Source organism: Schistocerca piceifrons, chromosome 1, assembly GCF_021461385.2.
Source record: "Schistocerca piceifrons isolate TAMUIC-IGC-003096 chromosome 1, iqSchPice1.1, whole genome shotgun sequence".
Classification (NCBI taxonomy): domain Eukaryota; kingdom Metazoa; phylum Arthropoda; class Insecta; order Orthoptera; family Acrididae; genus Schistocerca; species Schistocerca piceifrons.
In genome coordinates this window covers 457,398,498-457,419,373 of record NC_060138.1, presented here as the reverse complement: position 1 = coordinate 457,419,373, position 20,876 = coordinate 457,398,498, and the positions used below count along the sequence as shown (strand labels likewise).

Below are 20,876 nucleotides of genomic sequence, written 5' to 3'. Positions count from 1 at the left end.
CCGATGGTCTACTAAAAAAGGTAGGTAAGATTGGAAAGCTACGAAATCAATACAAAAATGGAAATTCCTGGGTGGGCTACGACATATCACGGACTTCAGATCACATAATACCGAAGCATTGTAAGTTAAATGATGCATGTATTTTGAAGTAAGTATGGGCAAATCATCAAGTCCGAATGCATTATACAAAGTGGAAAGTCGTGAAAGAGTGGTCCCTTAGAGATGAGCTACGTCACGGTATTCACTTGTATCATATTGTCTGTTGCTCTAAGATGAGTCAACTGTTCAGTTGAAAGAGTAACTTTGGAAAAAAACTCAAGAAAATTGAGGACCTTAACCCAAAAGTTTAAATAAATACATAGGATCAAATCAGCTGATGTATTTAGATTAGACACAGAAAGTAACGGTGTACACCTTAACTTTACAAATTACAATCTCAGCAAACACATAAAGATAATTATTTTAATCACTGTTTTAACAGTGTGAACCAATGTTGGGGAGAGCTAGATGCAATTACTTTATTTCAAGGAAAATACTGTATACAATAAACATCTAGAAGAAGAAAGTTTGAAACAAATATTTGTGTATTACAGATAAGCTTCCTTATTCCACATATGCAGGATGATAAAATCGTACCATTTTGGAAGAGTACAAAAATGTACTAAGATAAGAATTAAGAATGTTGTGCACAACCATTTCATTTATTTCTGCTGAACTACTTTAAAAAAGTACAACAACCATGGCAAAAAGTACAGCAATCATGGCACAAATTCTATGACTGAAATAGTGTGGTGTAACAATCACTGTGAAGCACTTATTTTGTTTGTGTGTGTGTGTGTGTGTGTGTGTGTGTGTGTGTGTGTGTGTGTGTGTGAGAGAGAGAGAGAGAGAGAGAGAGAGAGAGAGAGAGAGAGAACTTACAATATGAAGTAATTATAAACGAAAACTCATCAAGTCACCTTATCTATAAAAACCAATGGTATTTATCTCAAACAATGACACATACATTTTAATGCAGAAAAATCTGGATATTCCGAAATACATACATAGCACTACATCTTTTGCATAACTTTTGAAACTGTGATAAATCTGCAAAATAAACATTCCATTAATCACGATAATGCTGAGAGAGAGAGGGGGGGGGGGGGGGGCGGCAGGCAGCAGACTTTGCAAGACCACTTGAAGTAACACACAAAATAAACCATGCAAAACACAAAAGTTCTTTGTATCAGGTTGAGGAATTATTGACAACAAATGTGTAATAAAATAAATATATTTCTACAACTCAAAATGCACAAAGAAATAAATACACACTACAATACATAGAACACATTTCAAAATCTATATTATAGTTCATATACACCAGACAATACGTTTGATGGATTACATCCAAAATATTATTAATGAACGCTTGGTAACGAATACAGAGTGTGAAAACTACACAATCAAAAAGGTTTCCAACCTCTAGCAAATATCTATATGTATGAAATTACCGGTTTCAGCCGAAACACTAATGCATTAATTAACATGAGGCAAGTTATGCAAAGTACATCAAAATTGAGCAATATGTGTGGGTAGTACACAGAGTACGGGTTTACAGTTGCACCCATCCTAAAAAGTTTGTAAGTACACTGGTTCCTTACTTCGTTTTATGCTGACTAGCAAAATTATATCAAATCGCTGGATTTTACAGTGATCCTCCAAAATGTGACTATGTTAATTTATCCAATAATGGAAGCACCAAAAACACTTGCCTCTGAAAAGGATGAGGTACAACACAATAAACCCTCAGGAACTAAAAATTGTGTACCCCTCACACTAGCTCCAAAATTTTTATGATACCTTGACTGTTTGCAGCAACAACAATATTTGAATGCTGTCTCCAACAAACAGCAGATACAAACTCATTAACATCGTCTTCTTTTCTATCCTTCTCCAAAACACTCTTAACAGCATCAAACTTAAAACTGAACAACTGTTTGGTAAGTCCTTTGTAATAAACATACAAGGCGTTATTTTCAGAACCACAAGCTACATAATCTCCATCTGTTGCTAGACCTACAAAATTCTTTTCATTAATATGACCAACAAATGACCGCAGACAATGTGGATTATTAATATTCCACATCTTCAACTGACTGTCTGTTGATGCAGATACAATCTCTTCCTTGTTGAGAAATTTAACATATGACACAGCTTTGCGATGACCTTTAAAAACTGATAACGGCTCCTTCATATTGCGCAGATCGTAATAATGTACACAATGGTCAGCAGATCCAAATGCTAAATGGCAGGAGCTGCGAGGGTTGAACTTAACACAGCAAACATTCGCTTTTGCTTCAAGGGAAGCTACTGATCGGTCAATGTTTAGTGACCACAGCTTCACTCTTGCATCATCTGATCCTGATGCTATAAGTCGGGTATCGACATCATTGAAGTCTACACTCCAACATCTTTTCTCATGCTCTTGGAAAGTTTTAACACGCTGCCCACTGACAGCATCCCACACAGTAACTGTTCCTTCATAATCACTACTCGCTAGAGTGCTTTTGTGGTATGAATTCCAGCTTACACATGATATTTTTGAATTTGATACCATTTCAACACATGGATAGTGAATATCCACTGTGTCTCTTATGACAGCTCCATAATCAAATACTTTTATTCTTTTTGTGACTCCAGCAATGGCAAAAAACTCATTGTCCTTATCAAATTCAATACTAGACACAATTGTGGAGTTATTAAAGATATCGCTTGAATAATTTAGGGTTGCAAGTGGCCGTAAAGAATTATACCGGGAAAATTTCACTAAATTTTCTCTAAACGCATTCAGACCTTGGCTTTCTGATGATGGCATTGCTGTTCTGTCAATGCTACCACCAAATGACTTGTCCATACTACCTCCAAATGATTTGTCCATACTGCCTCCAAATGATTTGTCCATACTGCCTCCAAACATAAGTTCTTTGGCTCTTGAATTGAAATAGCACTGAACAAAATCATCAAAATGGGCATGCATACGTTTCCGGCGCAGTGCCAGACTTGTTGCAGAGCTGTCCAAGTTCTTCTGGCTGCCAGTAAATCCATCAGGACCCATTGCTTCACTCATGCTTTCTTCTTTGCTAAGTTTCCCTGGGCCTTCAGAAGACAATTCCTTTTTCAGACCCAATGTGCTGCCTGAAGCTGATGGTTCTTTCTCCAACTTGGGGCATTTGGTGTGGACTTCTTTTAAGATGTTCTCAACTTCTCCTATATCCCGCTTAATAAGAGCAACTTCCCGTGTAAGCTGACTTAACTGCTCTTCCTTCTGCTGCAGTAAATGTGTGAGAAATTCATATAAAAGCTTGTTTTGAGCTGCACATGATTCCGCCTCTAATAAATGTTTTCTCTGTGTCAGCACTTCCAAAATAACATTTACATCTGGCAGTGTTAGGTTTAGTGACTCTGTAGCAACAAAGTCACGTAACCCATCAGGACCTAGAAGGCTTTCACCTGAAGCGTCACGTGTTAATCCAGCCTCTGATGTTCCCATGACTTTTGATTTGTATTTTGAGACCAGCTCATTCAACAAAAAGTTCGGGAACACTTGTTCACGACTGCTAAGAGAAAACCCACATTTTGGGCAGCGTCCGCAGGATTCAACTGACTTTGATATGCACCTGTAGCAGAAGGTGTGTCCACACCTTGTGATATGCGCCTCCTCAATCAGCTCGAAGCAGACTGGACACAAATAATCACTACTTTTATCCTCAAATGAGCCGCCAACACCGTTTAGCACCACTGAATGCTGACGTTTTGTAGGTCGAGAACGCTGTGGAGTTGAAGATGATGATGCACTGCCAATACTTCCAGTACTTTTCCCAGAAGCCATTGGCGACAAATACTCACTGAATTGTCCAGAACGCGTGCACTGACCGCCACCATTTATCAGCAGACAGAATGCACCCTGAAACAGATGAAGTATTCATGATTAATGGAACCTCTCTTTATATCGTAATGGGCGAGAGAGGGGAGAGGGGGCAACAAGAATATAAGTTTTTGCAAACTGAATTACTAGTTAAGTTAAACAAGCACACCATTGAGGCACCACAGAGCAAAAACAAATACAGTAAGATATTTAAGAGAAGAAAGAAAAAAGACACACAAGTACCAACTATTGAAGCAACATTCAAGAAAAATGTAGAACTAAGTTTTGCAATAGCTTGTTGTAACACACACTTGAAAATATGTAGATATGGTGGAAGCAAATCCTTTAAGTGGCACAGATATGATACATAAACATTGATAAAGTACTTCACTACACTGCTTGAGAGGACAGTAAGGGTTGAGACACATTCACATAATTCTGAAATACAGTTTTAGCTGTGTGCACAGAAATAATTCTGTTCTGGTGTACTGTCTGTGTAAGTGAACCAATATTTTGCAAATTTAACTGGCAGCATAACAACATTAAAAAAAAGTGTCTGCTTTGCTCTAAGGCACAAGAGAAAGTTTCTTTTGCATGCTGTTCAGCCAAGCGAAAACTTAAATACAGTCTACAACAAATAAAACAGTAACATCAACTTGTATACAGAACTCTGTAGTTTCCCTTCATTCCATTTTTACTTGTCACGCATGGAAATTTTGTTTTTATCTGTTCCATGAGACATACCTTCACATTACTGTGGTGATCAACACTAAAATGATTCCACCGCGCACTTTCAATGGTGGGACTGAAGTGGAATCAGGATGGAGTACAACACTATATGCACCAGGCAGATGGAATGTTAGAAACCTTGTTTACTACAGTAGTAGTAGTAGTAGTAGTAGTAGTAGTAGAGGGTTTTTGGGCGCATGACAGCAAGGTCTTCAGCGTCCGCTCAGTAATATAGTGAGACGGGTGTCAAGAAAAGACTCAGAACAGTAAGATAAAACAGAACATAAAACACAGGTAAAAAGGTTTGAAAAATATGTGCCTACCCACACTGAAGCGTGGGACGAAGCACGTCGTCAGCAGTAAAACATGGACAACACAGGAAGAAAGTGGGAAAGGGAGCTAAAAAAATATAGCAGATGGAAGTGGCAAGCTGACTGCAAGGAAAAAAGGGAGGAGTCAGCCACTCTGCAATACACTAAAACCTCCAGCCTAAAAGTTTAGGCCAGAGTCCAGACACATCACAAAACTTTAAAACCCTAGACACACACGTCTCATCGTTCGCTTAAACACAAGGCAGATCCCCATTAACTTGTACTTCTGCCCTTGCATCACAGTATAAAATGCAGTCTGTTAAAATGTGGCGGACAGAGATGTGCACACAACAGGCATCACAAAACGGAGGATCCTCCCGCTGTAGTAAAAAGCTATGTGTGAGAGGACAGTGCCCGATCCGAAGACGCGTGAGGGTCACTTCTTCCCGACTGAGTGACTGGCTGGAGGAACGCCACGGCCGAGTTGTTGACTTCACCAACCGCAGTTTATTGGTCGTCACCGCCAGCCATTCTTCCTCCCACAACTCCATGCACTTCCTGTGGAGTGCAGAGATGACAGACTTCAAGGGAATAGGACACTGGACCACATCCTGTTCTCTGCAGGCCTCCTTGGCAGCCCGATCGGCCTGTTCATTGCCCCATATTCCTACATGACCAGGCACCCAGCAGGACACCACCTTGTCTGTTACAATACTGTCCTCAAGCATAATGGAAAAAAATCTCTAACAAACTAGCTTTTATCCACAGGATACTGTTTCAGGTTTTTCAATCTGTTTTGTTTAGGGTGCAGACATTATACTGGAAACAGTTCAAAATTGTCAAAGGGTGGTTCCTGAAAATCTGTATTTTCAGCAAATAACTACAAGGAGTTTTAGATGTAATTTGGAAGTCAACTCCCAAATTTACTTGATGCATATATTGGCAGTAAATGTGGTCTGCACATATCCAGTGAAAAGTCTTGGTACATGCAGTCTTAGTTGATCTATTACCACATTATTTTGTTTTCCTTGTCCTTTTCCTAGATTCCATTGCCATTGTTAACCCAGAAAGCAACTTGCAACATTATGAACTTACAAGTAATATGTACAGAGAGAGAGAGAGAGAGAGAGAGAGAGAGAGAGAGAGAGAGAGAGAGATGCACTATACCACTGATCAAATGTGAATGTGCGTACTATATGACTGGTACATGCACAGTGAATAACAGGAGATGAATTTGATAATAATCATCCAACATATGAAAAATTTATAACAATGACAGGAGCTAATGTTTTCTGGAGTTGATTTGAGGCACCCAAAAGTCAATGAATTATGATCACATAACATTTTCTTCCGATTCTTCCCTGCAATCCATATTCTGCAGTGTCACAACATAGATCAGGAACGATGTTAACATTTCTCATGTAACTCCATGTCTTACAATGAACATAACATGAAATAGACTACAGTTTACACATGGGTTTGCAAATACAGAACTACTAATTCCGAATTTTAAATTTAATATTTTAATTATTCCCACAGTGTTCATTCATCTATAAGTTTTAATAACTATCTTTAACATACTATCATTTTTACTGTAAAGCAACTTTCCTTGGCTCCATTTGAAGATAGAGGAGTGAAGGAAACAAACTACCTCCACACGATAAAAATTAACAAAGACAAAACTTCACACTGGACAGATTAATAACCAAAATACATTTCAACTTAAATATATGGTGAAAAGCCTTGATCACATAGCATTAACTGCATTTATGCAACTTGAGAATAAAACGATGGCAAAAACATAGAAAATAGATTATATGGCCAATAACTTAATTATGTATCTTAAGACCTGAGAATTCACAGAACACAAACTGAAATTAAGCAATGGAAAATCCAGGATGAAATGTAACAATATTATGAAAAGGAAAGTTGCCGCTCACCATATAGTGGAGACGCCGAGTCAGATAGGCACAACAAAAAGACTATCACAAATATAGCTTTCGGCCAGTAAGTCCTTCGTCAAAATTAGATGACAAACACGCACATGCCCTCAGATGCCTGAGACTGCAGTCATTTGTTTATGAGTTGCATTTGCGTGAGTGTGTATGTGTGTTTTTGTTTTCTAATTTTGATGAAGGCCTTACTGGCCGAAAGCTGTATTTATGAGAGTCTTTTTGTTGTACCTATCTGCGACTCAGCCTCTCAACTACTGGTGAGTGGTAACTTACCTTTTCACAACATTATAACCAAAATTAAAACTGATAAAATGCAGCTAAAAAGTGAAAGTTTAAACTTTGTGTTGTGTATTTTTGTGGAAAATGCTGATCATTTCTCTGACCAAAGAGAAATTTGGAAAGGAAGTTACAAGTTCAGGAAGAAGGAACAAAAACTTTGAGGTTTATAGATGACAATGTAATTCCGACAGAGACGGCAAAGGACTTTGAAGAGCATTTGTAGAAAGATCTTATAAGATGAGTATCAACAAAAATAAAACAAGGCAATTCGAAGGTAGTCAAATTAAATCAGCTGATGCTGAAGTAATCAGATTAGGAAATGAGACATTAAAAGTAGTATATGAGGTTTTATTATTTAGGCAGAAAAATACTGATGATGCAAGAACTAGAGAGGATATACTATGCAGACTGGCAATAGTTAGGAAAGTATTTCTGAAAAAGAGGAATTTGTTAACAACAATTACCAACTCAACTGTCAGCAAGTCTTTTCTGAATGAACTGGTATGGAGTGTAACCATGTAGGGAAGTGAAACATGGACAATAGGACAATATGCAGTTCAGGCAAGGACAGAATACAAGTTTTTGAAAGTGGTGCTATAGAAAAATGTTGAAGATTACATGGTTAGACTGTATAACAAATGTGGCTGTACTGAACTGAATTGTGGAAACAAGCAATTTGTGGATCAGACGATAGGATGCATCCTGAGGCATCAAGGAATAGTTAATTTGATAATGGAAGGAGCAGGTGGGGAGGGGGGGGGGGAGTTAGGGGATAAAAACTGGTGTGTGTGTGTGTGTGTGTGTGTGTGTGTGTGTGTGTGTGTGTGAGTGAGTGAGTGAGTGAGTGAGAGAGAGAGAGAGAGAGAGAGAGAGAGAGAGAGAGAGAGAGAGAATCTTGAATACAGTAACACGGTAAGCGGGTTCAACTGGATTTAGGTTGTGGTAACTATGCAGAGATGATAGGAAAATTAGTGGGGAAAATTTTTTGTGCAGTTGGAAGTTTTTTGCACAGTGGTGGTGATGGGTGTAATGAATAACTGAAAATACTGACCAGTGGTCTGTGAGTGTGGGTACTTAAGATCGCTTTTTTTTCACTACCTCAAAAACCATAGCTTCTAGCACGTTTTCTAGCACAAAATTAAACTATATTAATTTTCCGCAAAAAAGGTCCTATTCATTTTTTTCTTTAGGACTAATAGTTTTCGCATTGCTGAGGATGGACAAAAAAAAAATCACGTATTACTAAAAACAGTGTTTTAATGGTATAAAATTAATGTATATTGTTAACTAACATGTGTTGGGACAAATATTAAATGTTTATACCACATCTAAATGCAGCAGAAGTGTAAGGCGGTTAGAAGCGTGGGGGAAGATAGGTCGCTGGATTGTAGTTACGTACCTCCCTTGTAAGTCTGCAAAATAAAGAGCACAAAAAGCAATTACAATATTATGAGAAGGAAAGTTGCTACTCACCATATAGTGGAGGTGCTGAGTCACAGACAGGCACAACAAAAAGACTCTCACAATTAAAGCTTTCAGCCGTTAAGGCCTTCATCAACAATAGATGCACACATGCAAACACAACTCACACACACGACTGCAGTCTCAAGCAACTGATACCAAACTGCCAGTTGCCTGAGACTGCAGTCTTGTGTGTGTGTGTGTGTGTGTGTGTGTGTGTGTGTGTGTCATCTCCACTATATGGTGGGTAGCAACTTTCCTTCTCATAATAATGGTACATTCCATCCTGGATGTTCCATTGTTTGAAAAACCAATCACAGTGTGTTTCACATTTTTTTATGTATATATACTGAAGCAGTTGGTGAAAATTTGTACCAAGGCTGTGAATTGAACCCCGGTCTCCTCCTTACAAGGCAGGTGTTTTACCCACTAAGCCATCACGGCACAATGGTTCGCACAACTGTATGGATTACCGTGGCATGCCTCCCTCCTTGATCCAAATTCTCACTGCCGCCCCAGCCTACTTTGAATTCATATTATGATATCTGCTCGAGATCAGTAAAGTATTTGAAATTGTGTTATTTCATTCACAAAATTATTCCAACCCTTCAACAGCTTGCCTTAGGAATCACCGGTGACAATGTGCAAGACACTCTCAAAGGAGGTGTTCATCTTCCACAAAGTGTGTTAACACTAAATGGAATAGAGATATGAATTACTAATAAAACAAAAGTAAGAAACGTGTAAGGATGCAATCTACATAAATCTCTGTGCACTGTTCTACAGTGCTACAGGGAAAATGATTCTTAGTCATTTTGTGAGGGGGTTGTAGCATTCTTCTGGGAAGGTAACTTCCCCACGATGAGTGCAGCTCACTTTTCAGTTTACGAACAGACTATACCTCCCCAGCATTTCCTATCCAGTCCTTTCATGTGAGCAGACAAAGTAACTTCGCTGAGTACACATTTATATAAACTAAACTAAAATCCGTCCCAACAAGCCTTGGAAGGCCCAACAGTACCGGTATCAACTGACCGCCGTGTCATCCTCAGCCCACAGGTGTCACTGGATGCGGATATGGAGGGACTTGTGTCAGCACACCGCTCTCCTGGCTGTATGTCAGTTTACGCGACTGGAGCCACTTCTTCTCAATTAAGTAGCTCCTCAGTTTGCCTCACATGGGCTGAGTGCACCCCGCTTGCCCACAGCACTCGGCAGACCAGATGGTTACCCATCCAAGTGCTAGCCCAACCCAACAGTGTTCAACTTCAGTGATCTGATGGGAACCCGTGTTACCACTGCGGGAAGGCTGTTGGCTACACATTCATATAGTACAATTATTTTCAGTTTATTACGTGAGTATTTATTTGCAATTGTTAAATGAGCTATTATGTAAAAAAAGATCAACAGCTGGAGCTGTCAACTGTCTACTACACTGAAGAGCCTGACCCAAGTGTAACACAATTTCAGTATTTACTCAACAATTTTGATTTCATTGACTCCACTATCAATGGCTGAAATACTTTTTCCAGCTTAAGGGTATCAAGTTCATCACCCCAGCCTCCACTCTCCCAATGCCTGAAGAGGTCCAGACAATCAAACTGGTTTCCTCTGTAACAGAAGCAGTCCGTATAGAGTTATGGAACTTCAGATATCTAAACAAAAGTAAAGTGATCCATTATAGAAGATTACTGTTCTAGATTTAAATGAGATCAGCCCTTTTCCAACAAACATACTGACATCCAAACTGTAAGATATACTGTGGGGGTGTGGTAAGGGTGCAAGTCTGTGCAGCTCACTCTACAAATGCTAGCAATTCATGAATTACAGGGATTTATTCAGCCTATCACTAACACAGTAAATGGTGAGTGAAGTGTAGTACCTCAATGGTTATTCATTAATTCACCACTACAACAAGATTACACAGCTTTACAATATACTGTCGACAACAGACAGCAAGATGCCACTTTTGCCAATCAAATCCCTTTCCTGGCAACACTACATAGGTTACTGACATCACATTTACAAATGAAGCACTTCTCAGCCACAGTTTATAGCAATGTATTTTACATAATAGCTCAGGAGTACTCACACAATAAACTGAAAATAACGCCACTGCATAAAATTAAAATCGGTGGTACTATTTTGTCTACTTGTATAAGAGAACTGGATAGGAAATGTTGGCGAGAGATTGTCTGTCTGTAAAGTGAAAAGGGAGCAGCACTCACAGTGGAGAAAGTTGCCTTTTCCAGAAGAGCATTGCAACTGCTGTACAGAAATAACAAGAGTCAATTTCACCACTAACAGTGTAAAACACTGTGCAGCAATTTACCCAGAATCTGTCCATTTCTTAACACACTTTTTGGATGCTAGAACACCCTCCTACCCCCTCCAACTGGGAGCGTCTGTTCACTGCCTCACCAGTGATTCATAAGATGAGCTGCAGAAGAATTGGTATAATATTGTGAAACACCCTGTCCACATCTACGTGATTACTCTGCTATTCCCAATAAAGTGCATGGCAGAGGGTTCAATGAACCACCTTCAAGCTGTCTCTCTACTGTTCCACTCTTGAACGGCAAATAGCAAAAACGAGCACTTAAATTTTTCTGTGCGAGCCCTGATTCTTCTTATTTTATTGTGATGATCATTTCTTCCTATGTAGGTGGGTGCCAAGAGAATGTTTCTGCAATCGGGGGAGAAAACTGGTGATTGAAATTTCATGAGAAGATCCCATCACAATGAAAAACGCCTTTGTTTTAGTGATTGCCACTCCAATTCACATATCATGTCTGTGGCACTATATTCCCTATTTTGCTATAATACAAAACGAGCTGCCCTTGTTTGTACTTTTTCAATGTCATCCATCAGTCCTACCTGATGCAGATCCCACACCATACAACAATACTCCAGAATAGGGCGGACAAGCGTGGTGCAAGCAGTCTCTTTTGTAGACCTGTTCACCTTCTAAGTGTTCTGCCAATGAATCGCAGTCTTTGGTTTGCTGTATCCACAACATTATCTATGTGATCATTCCAATTTAGGTTATTTGTAATTGTAATCCCTAAGTATTTAGTTGAATTTACAGCCTTCAGATTTGTGTGACTTATTGCATAACAGAAATTTAGCAGCTTTCTTTTAGTACTCATGTGAATAACTTGACACCTTTTTTTATTCAGGGTCGATTGTCACTTTTCGCACCATAAGATATTTTATCTAAATCATTTTGCAATTTGTTTTGGTCATCTGATGACTTTACAAGACAGTAAATGACAACATCATGTGCAAACAATCTGAGACGGCTACTCAGATTATCTCCTATGCCATTAATATAGATCAGGAACAATAGAGTGCCTACAACACTTCCTTGGGGAATGCCGGATATTACTTCTGTTTTACTTGAAGACTTTCCATCTATCACTACAAACTGTGAACTTTCTGACAGGAAATCATGAATCTAGTCAGACAACTGAGGTGATATTTCATAGGCATGCAGTTTGGTTAGAAGACACTTGTGAGGAGCGGTGTCGAAAGCCTTCTGGAAATCTAAAAAATATGGAATCAATCTGACATCCCCTGTCGATAGTGCTCATTACTTCATAAAGAGCTAGTTGTGTTTTGCAAGAATGATATTTTCTGAATCCATGCGGACTGTGTGTCAGTAAACTGTTTTCTTCTAGGTACTTCATAATGTTCAAAAACAGTATATGTTCCAAAATCCTATTGCAAACTGACATGAGTGATATGGGCCTGTAATTCAGTGAATTGCTCCTACTTCCCTTTTTGGGTATTGGTGTGACTTGAGTAATTTTCCAGTCTTTAGGTACGGATCTTTCTGTGAGCGAGCGGTTGTATATAACTGCTAAATATGGAGCTATTGTATTAGCATAATCTGAGAGGAACCTGACTGGTATATGATCTGGACAGGGGACTTTGGCTTTATTACGTGATTTAAGCTGCTTTGTTTCACTGAGGATATCTACTTCTATGTTTCTCATCTTGGCAGTTGTTCTTGTTTGGAATACAGGAATATTTACTTTGTCTTCTTTGGTGAAGGCGTTTCGGAAAACCGTGTTTAATAACTCTGCTTTAGTGCCACTGACATCACTGTTGGTATCACACAGTGAAGGTATTTATTGCATCTTGCCACTGGTGTGCTTTGTGTATGACCAGAATTCTTTGAGTTTTCTGCCAGATTTTTGTTGTGGAAATTATTAAAAGCATCTCGCACTGCAGTACGCGCTTTATTTCGAACTATGCAAAACTTTGCCAGTCTTGGGGATATTGCATTCTTTTAAATTTGGCATGCTTTTTTCGCTACTTCTGGAACAGTGATCTGTCCCGTTATGTGTACCATGGGGGATCAGAACCATCACTTATTAATTTATGTGGTATATATCTCTCAACTGCAGTCGATATTATCTCTCTGAAATCATTCCACAACTTTTCTACACTTACATGATCAGATCGGAAGGAGTGAAGACTGTCTCTTAAAAATGCACTAAGAGCATTTTTGTCAGCTTTTGTGTTCCTTTTTTATGGTTGTGGGTGTTATGGTATTCAGCCTAGCAGCAACTGCCTTGTGGTTGCTAATCCCAGTATTCGTCACGATATTCACTATTTGTCCAGGATTATTTGTTGCTAAGAGGTCAAGTATGTTTCCGCAACCATTTACGTTTCAAGTGGGCTCATTGAACTAATTGTTCAAAATAATTTTCTGAGGAAGCATTTAGTACAATTTTGGATGATGTTTTATGCCTGCCACCGGCTTTAAACATATACTACCTACTTCAATTTCACTACAAGGCAAACTACTTCTGAAAGCAATAAATACTCCACCACCAACTGTATTTAATCTATCCTTTCTGAACACTTTTAGATCGTTTGAAAAAATTTCAGCTGAACTTATTTCCTGCTTTAGCCAGCTTTCTGTACCTATAACTATTTGAGCTTCAGTGCTTTCTATTAGCGCTTGGAACTTTGGTTCTTTCCCAACACAGCTATGACAATTAACGACTACAATATCCCATTGTTTCTACAACTACCCTACTGCATTTTACCTGTTCCCTTTTAGACTGACGCCCTTTCTGTGGTTACCTGAGATCTTCCAACCTAAAAAAACCGCCCAGTCCCTTCCACACAGCCCCCGCTACGTATGTTGCCACCTCCTGTGTATAGTGGACTCCTGACGTATTAAGCAGAACCTGGAAACTCACCAACCGATGGTGCAAGTCAAGGAATCTGCAACCTACACAGTCACAGAACCGCTTGAACCTCTGATTCAGACCCTCCACTCGGCTCTGCTCCAAAGGACCAGAGTTGGTTCTATCGACTATGGTACAGATAGTGAGCTCTGCCTTAATCTCGGAAGCAAGACTGGCAGATTTTACCATTTCCGCTAGCCACAGGAAACCAGAGAGAATCTCCTCTGATCCAATGTGACATGTCATCGGTACCGACATGAGTCACCACCTGCAGTTGGCTGCACCCTGTGTTCTTCATAGCATCCGGAAGCACTCTTTCCACATCCAGAATGACTCCCCCGGTATGCACACAGAGTGCACACTGTCTTCCTTCCCCTTCTTGGCAGCCATGTTCCTAATGGGCCCCATTACACGCCTAACGTTGGAGCTCCCAACTACCAGTAAACCCACCCTCTGTGAATGTCCAGACCTTGCGGGCCGAGAAGCTACCTCTGGAACAAGGTGGACAACTGCATGCGGCTCAGAGACTTTGTCAGCTACAGATAAAGCCCAAAACTTGTTCGTCACATGAACCGGGGAGGCCCTACAATCAGCCCCTCAGATATTTTTCGCTGCCTGCCAGACTTTGGAATGATCTCCCACTCGACCATGGGTGAGGGTCAACCTCAGTGCAGGCAGTACCTCGAGTCGCCACAGCAGTGACATCCCTCACATACCCGTGTCCGATCCCCCATAGTGATGCTTCTTGGCAGCAGCCTCAAGCTGTACGACAGAAGCCAACACAGCCTGGAGCTGTGAGCGAAGGGTCCCCAACTCAGCTCGCATCAGTACACAGCCATCAAAGTTCCTATCCATTTCTGCAGTTGCTACTTTTTGAAGCTCATAAAAATATGTAACAAACAAATGGTGTACTCGGATTATTTGCAGCAGGAATTCAAAATAATGAGGCAGAGAGAATGGGGAACTGCCTGCTTGCTCTTTATTTTGCTGACCTATGAAGGAGGGACATGCATGCCCACAATCTGGCGACCTACCTTCCCTCAAAGCTTCTAACCTCCACTCTAGCCGTTCCACCCTGTTACATCCCCAGAACACAATTTACTCAGTAAAGTGGCTCTACTGCACCAAGAAAAGATACACAGAGTTGTTCTTAACCCATTTCATTTAACAACTGACAACAATTTAATACCACTAAAACATTATACCCAATAACCTGTGATTTTCCCATCTGCTGCAATGCAGAAGCTATAAGTCTCAGAGAAAAAAAGGAATTGGAGCTTTTTTTTTGTGGGAAATGTGATGTAGTTTAAACTTGTACTGGGAACATTTTCGCTGGATGCTGTGGTTTTCAAGAAAACCCAGAACTACAGCCCCTCCCCCCACCCTACCAGTCAGGATTTTTAATATATTGTTTTTGACCCCCCCCCCCCCCCCCAGTACCAACCACTGTACAAAAATTTGTGACTACACGGACCCCCCCCCCCCAATAATTACAACATTCTGAATAAAAAATTAGTTTCTAAGGACTTACAATTTTACGAACAACATGCTCATTAGATGAAAGCTAACAATTTTTAATGTTGAAATGAACTTTTGTTCCTAGACATTGTTTCAAATTTTCACCAATATATGTTGTTTAGCTTGCCTCACATTATATTGAAAGAGATAAAAATTGCCAAAGGGTAATTGCAGTCCTGACCCCTGAGAACAGCAAAACATTATGCAATGTTGTTGTTGTGGTCTTTAGTCCTGAGACTGGTTTGATGCAGCTCTCCATGCTAATCTATCCTGTGCAAGCTTCTTCATCTCCCAGTACTTAGTGCAACCTACATCCTTCTGAATCTGCTTAGTGTATTCATCTCTTGGTCTCCCTCTACAATTTTTACCCTCCACGCTGCCCTCCAATGCTAAATTTGTGATCCCTTGATGCCTCAGAATATGTCCTACCAACCGGACCCTTCTTCTTGTCAAGTTGTGCCACAAACTTCTCTTCTCCCCAATTCTATTCAATACCTCCTCATTAGTAATGTGATCTGCCCATCTAATTTCCAGCATTCTTCTGTAGCACCACATTTCAAAAGCTTCTATTCTCTTCTTGTCCAAACTATTTATCATCCATGTTTCACTTCCATACAAATACTTTCAGAAACGACTTTCGGACACTTAAATCTATATTCGATGTTAACAAATTTCTACTCTTCAGAAAAGCTTTCCTTGCCATTGCCAGTCTACATTTTATATCCTCTCTACTTCAACCATCATCAGTTATTTTGCTCCCCAAATAGCAAAACTCCTTTACTATTCATTTCCTAATCTAATTCCCTCAGCATCACCTGACTTAATTCGACTACATTCCATTATCCTTGTTTTGCTTTTGTTGATGTTCATCTCATATCCTCCTTTCAAGACACAGTCCATGCCGTTCAACTGCTCTTCCAAGTCCTTTACTGTCCCTGACAGAATTACAACGTCATCGGCGAACCTCAAAGTTTTTATTTCTTCTCCATGGATTTTAATACCTACTCCAAATTTTTCTTTTGTTTCCTTTACTGCTTGCTCAATATGCAGATTGAATAACATCGGGGAGAGGCTACAGCCCTGTCTCACTCCCTTCCCAATCACTGCTTCCCTTTCATGCCCCTCGACTCTTACAACTGCCATCTGGTTTCTGTACAAATTGTAAATAGCCTTTCGCTCCCTGTATTTTACCCCTGCCACCATTAGAATTTGAAGGAGAGTATTCCAATCAACATTGTCCAAAGCTTTCTCTAAGTCTACAAATGTTAAAAATGTAGGTTTGCCTTTCCTTAATCTATTTTCTAAGGTAAGTCATAGGGTCAGTATTGCCTCACGTGTTCCAATATTTCTACGGAATCCAAACTGATCTTCTCTGAGGTTGGCTTCTACCAGTTTTTCCATTCATCTGTAAAGAATTTGTGTTAGTATTTTGCAGCTGTGACTTCTTAAACTGATAGTTCAGTAATTTTCACATCTGTCAACACCTGCTTTCTTTGGGATTGGAATTATTATATTATTCTTGAAGTTTGAGGGTATTTCGCCTGCCTCATACATTTTGCTCACCAGATGGTAGAGTTTTGTCAGGACTGGCTCTCCCAAGGCCATGAGTAGTTCTAATGGAATGTTGTCTACTCCCGGGGCCTTGTTTCGACTCAGGTCTTTCAGTGCTCTGTCAAACTCTTCACGCAGTATCGTATCTCTCATTTCATTTTCATCTATATCTTCTACTATTTCCATAATATTGTCCTCAAGTACATCGCCCTTGTATAGACCCTCTATATACTCCTTCCATCTTTCTGCTTTCCCTTCTTTGCTTAGAACTGGGTTTCCATCTAATCTCGATATTCATGCAAGTGGCTCTCTTTTCTTCAAAGGTCTCTTTAATTTTCCTGTAGGCTGTATCTATCTTACCCCTAGTGAGATAAGCCGCTACATCTTTACATTTGTCCTCTAGCCATCCCTGCTTAGTCATTTTGCACTTCCACTTTGTCATCTGGTGAGCAAGATGTATGAGACAGGCGGGCGAAATACCCTCAGACTTCAAGAAGAATATAATAATTCCAATCCCAAAGAAAGCAGGTGTTGACACATGTGAAAATTACCGAACTATCAGTTTAATAAGTTACAGCTGCAAAACAAAGAAAAAATGTTAAAGTATAGAAGTGAAATAATTTCCTTTAGAAAATATGAATATGTTAACCTCACACAGTTCCCACAGCTTTCCATTATCTTTCACAAGTGATTCAATATATGGATATCAGCAACGTGATATGAAGCTTTCTTTACATATTCCAGAGTTTTACCACACTCTGCACATGTGTGGTGACTACGACAAAAAAAAAAATGACCGCCACTGCCATTAATTAATCAAACAGACGGTATTTTATTTGGCAATTGTTTGTCAAGTCCCCTAAGCAATTTCACCAGATTTCTCTTTTAGTAAATGTGAATCGAACTGCAAGAGTCTCATATTACATCTCTGAAAAACACCTGAAGTTTGGTATTACTAGAGCTAACAATACCACATTCACAGAAAATGATAGTTCATTGTCAATATCAGAAAATCTGTAGACCATTTTGAAAGTTAAGGGGAGTTGGAACACCCTATCCCAACAATGTTAAACTTAGTGACTTGGCTTCCCTGTATTTCAGGAACCACTGTAGTCATTGACATGAAACTTTTACAAGACATTAAACTGTATGTTCTGAGTTTACTGAACTACAATAATTGCATTTCAGTCACTGCTTTCAGAAATACAATTTTTTAAATTACATGGTTAAAATTTTGTGCACTTTTTTGTATGTTATCCGAAATAATTTTAATTATACGTAACATTATGTTGTTTTTTTAGTTCAGTAGACTCAGGACATATATGTTATTACTCCCTGATAATTTGGATACTCTACTCGAAGTGGTTTCTGAGATTTAGGGAAAAAGGAACAGAAAATGTAAATTTTCAGGAACGGCTTCCAAAGTTTCAAAAGACTGTAACTCGCTCAATATATGCTTAATTTTTTATTTTTCATCACTCAGAAGCACCCTGCATCATACTGTATATCATCATCTTGATCTTTTTCCAAGTGTTTTCTTCTTTCTAGACTCCTTAGTGGCCAGCTGTGCTGCATACTCTGCTTTATCAATGTGAACCTTGTCCATCCATTCAAGTTCTCTGATGCAGTTTCAATTCCCATATGCTGTAGCACTTTCACCCTACCAATGTTGCCATAATTAAAAGCAATAACAGCATCACTGACCCCCTACTTTAGTGATTTACTTCCAACAAAAACATTTTTTGGTAAGTGAGTCCATATAAGATGATTGAACAACTCATTGGGATTTTGAGTCTGACCATGCAGATACTTCTTCAGTAATTCAGGATTTGCCAGGTCTCTGTAAATAGGTTTTACAATATCCATGACTGCTGCTGGGATGGAATGTTTATGGCTGTATGAAGTGTTTGAGTACTGGGCATTGCAGTAATTGCACCATGAATCAGGTCCAGGAGGGCAAAGGTGGTGTACTGGTTTTTCATCAGCTGACAGTCTGTGGAAGAAGGTAGCCCATATTGCCTGCTTCATTTTCAACAAATCCTCAGTATTATTTCTAATGGCTGTCCCATAATACTGCTGTAGTTCATCAGTCATAAACTTCTTCAACCTGGTGCCCATCTTCTTCTGGACATGACCAATATTTAACCTTTATAACACAGCAATCCACAGCCTTCTATATAAAAAAATTACCAATTTTACTCGGTCTTGAAGTAATGCGCGTAAAAATTTTAACATTTTCATCTGGTGTAGATTATATTTAAAAAAATAACATAAAATACTTCCCATGAGAGTTTATAAGTGATTATATATAATTCAGAAAACTGCAAGTTTTATAATGAGATGAGAATACAAAAATATGAATTTTTTTTTCCATTCTAACTCCCCTTAATTGAATGTAGAGTATCTATCCATGAAAGTATTCTTGAACTGTGGATTTTCTTGTTCATATACTCACTCTCTCTTTCCTAGGAGTTACAGACAAGATTTATCACTAAATTAGTGTCACATCCTAATAGTGTACAGAAAGAAGAAAACGGAAGATTGGGGACCAACTTCCCATTATTAACACAGTTATTAGAGACAGAGTGCAACCTTGGAATGGCCAAGGAGAGGAAGGAAACTGACTGAGCCCTCTTTACAGGAGCCATGCTGGCCATCACAGTGAGTGAGGTAGGCCTACCTAAATCTATATGGCAAGGAGGGAATTCCAAGCCTACTCCTCCAATAGGAAATCCACTGTTTTAACCACGGCACCAAGTTGCTCGGTGTGCAGGGAAGAGAACTGACTTATCTGCCACATGTTCTGTAATTAGTCTGATCTTGTCTCAGTGATGTCAATGTAATGACGAATAAGGCAGAAAATGTATTCAGTATTTATCAAACTATTTCAGAATATTTTAGGTAGTATCATGATCTAAAAGTGTGTCTGTAAAATAACAAAGTGCGAAGAGATGTTAACTGAATTAAAGTTCTACTTTAAAAGGTTCAGGATGAAAGCAATCATTTGGTTTGAATGTGATTTTATATACTGAATTAGGCAAAATCTGGGCTGGGTCCACTGACACCAGTAAGCCTGTTAATCAGCCACTGATGAGAACTCCACTGATCACTCACTCAGTATCGCCCTGGTGTTGCAAAGCTCAACCACATCTTTCACCTGCTCTTCAACTACATCTGTTGAGTTCCGCCGGCAACCCTACCTACAGAACACTCACTATCTGTCTCTGTCTCAGAAATTATCTGAATGTGACAGAATTGGTAGATATGAAGTACATGTACAGACAAACAAATGATTACAATTACAGAAAAATTGGATGATATATTCAAGAGAGAGAGCTTCACAAATTGGGTAAGTCAGTAACGGGGTGGTCTCATTCTTGACCTTATGCAAGCAGTTGTTTGATTTGGCACTGGAGGGACAGAATTGTTGGATGTCATTCTGAGGGACATCATGCAAAATTCTGTCCGATTGGCGCATTAGATTGTAACAATCCCGAGTTGGTTGGATGGACCTGCCCATAATGCTTCAAATGTTCTCAATTGGGGAGAGATCTGTCAATCTTTCTGGCCAATGTAGGGTTCGGCAAGCATGACAACAAGCAGTAGAAACTCTGGCTGTTTGTGGGCAGGCTCTGCCTTGCTGAAATTAAACCCAAGATTGCTTCCACAAAGGGCAACAAAATGAGGCATAGAATATTGTTAACATATCGCTGTGCTGTAACAGTGCTGTGAATAAAGGGGTCCTGCAATGAAAAGAAATGGCTCCTAAGGCCATCACTCTTCGTTGTCAGGCCGTATGGTGGGCGAGAATTGGATTGGTATCCCACCACTGTCCAGGGCATCTCCACACACAACTTTGCTGGTTATCAGGCCTCAATTCCAAGCGGGAGTCATCAGTATTGAACCCTGCTTCTAACTGAGCCTCAATGACCTGTAAAGACTTGCCTGAAGATGCGATGGA

The 20,876-nt window shown here is 39.5% G+C and overlaps 1 protein-coding gene across 2 annotated transcripts in view; it reads right to left on the bottom strand.

Annotated features, from left to right (window-relative positions):
* Positions 1-1,259: 1,259 nt before the first annotated feature.
* The window catches only part of LOC124782926 (E3 ubiquitin-protein ligase COP1-like), a 47,422-nt gene continuing 27,805 nt past the window's right edge, over positions 1,260-20,876 (bottom strand). For both annotated transcript variants that reach the window (XM_047253982.1, XM_047253983.1), the window contains one exon: positions 1,260-3,946. In XM_047253982.1, coding sequence (XP_047109938.1) covers positions 1,814-3,946 — 2,133 coding nt within the window. In that variant the 3' untranslated portion in view covers positions 1,260-1,813. The remainder of the gene's footprint in view (positions 3,947-20,876) is intronic.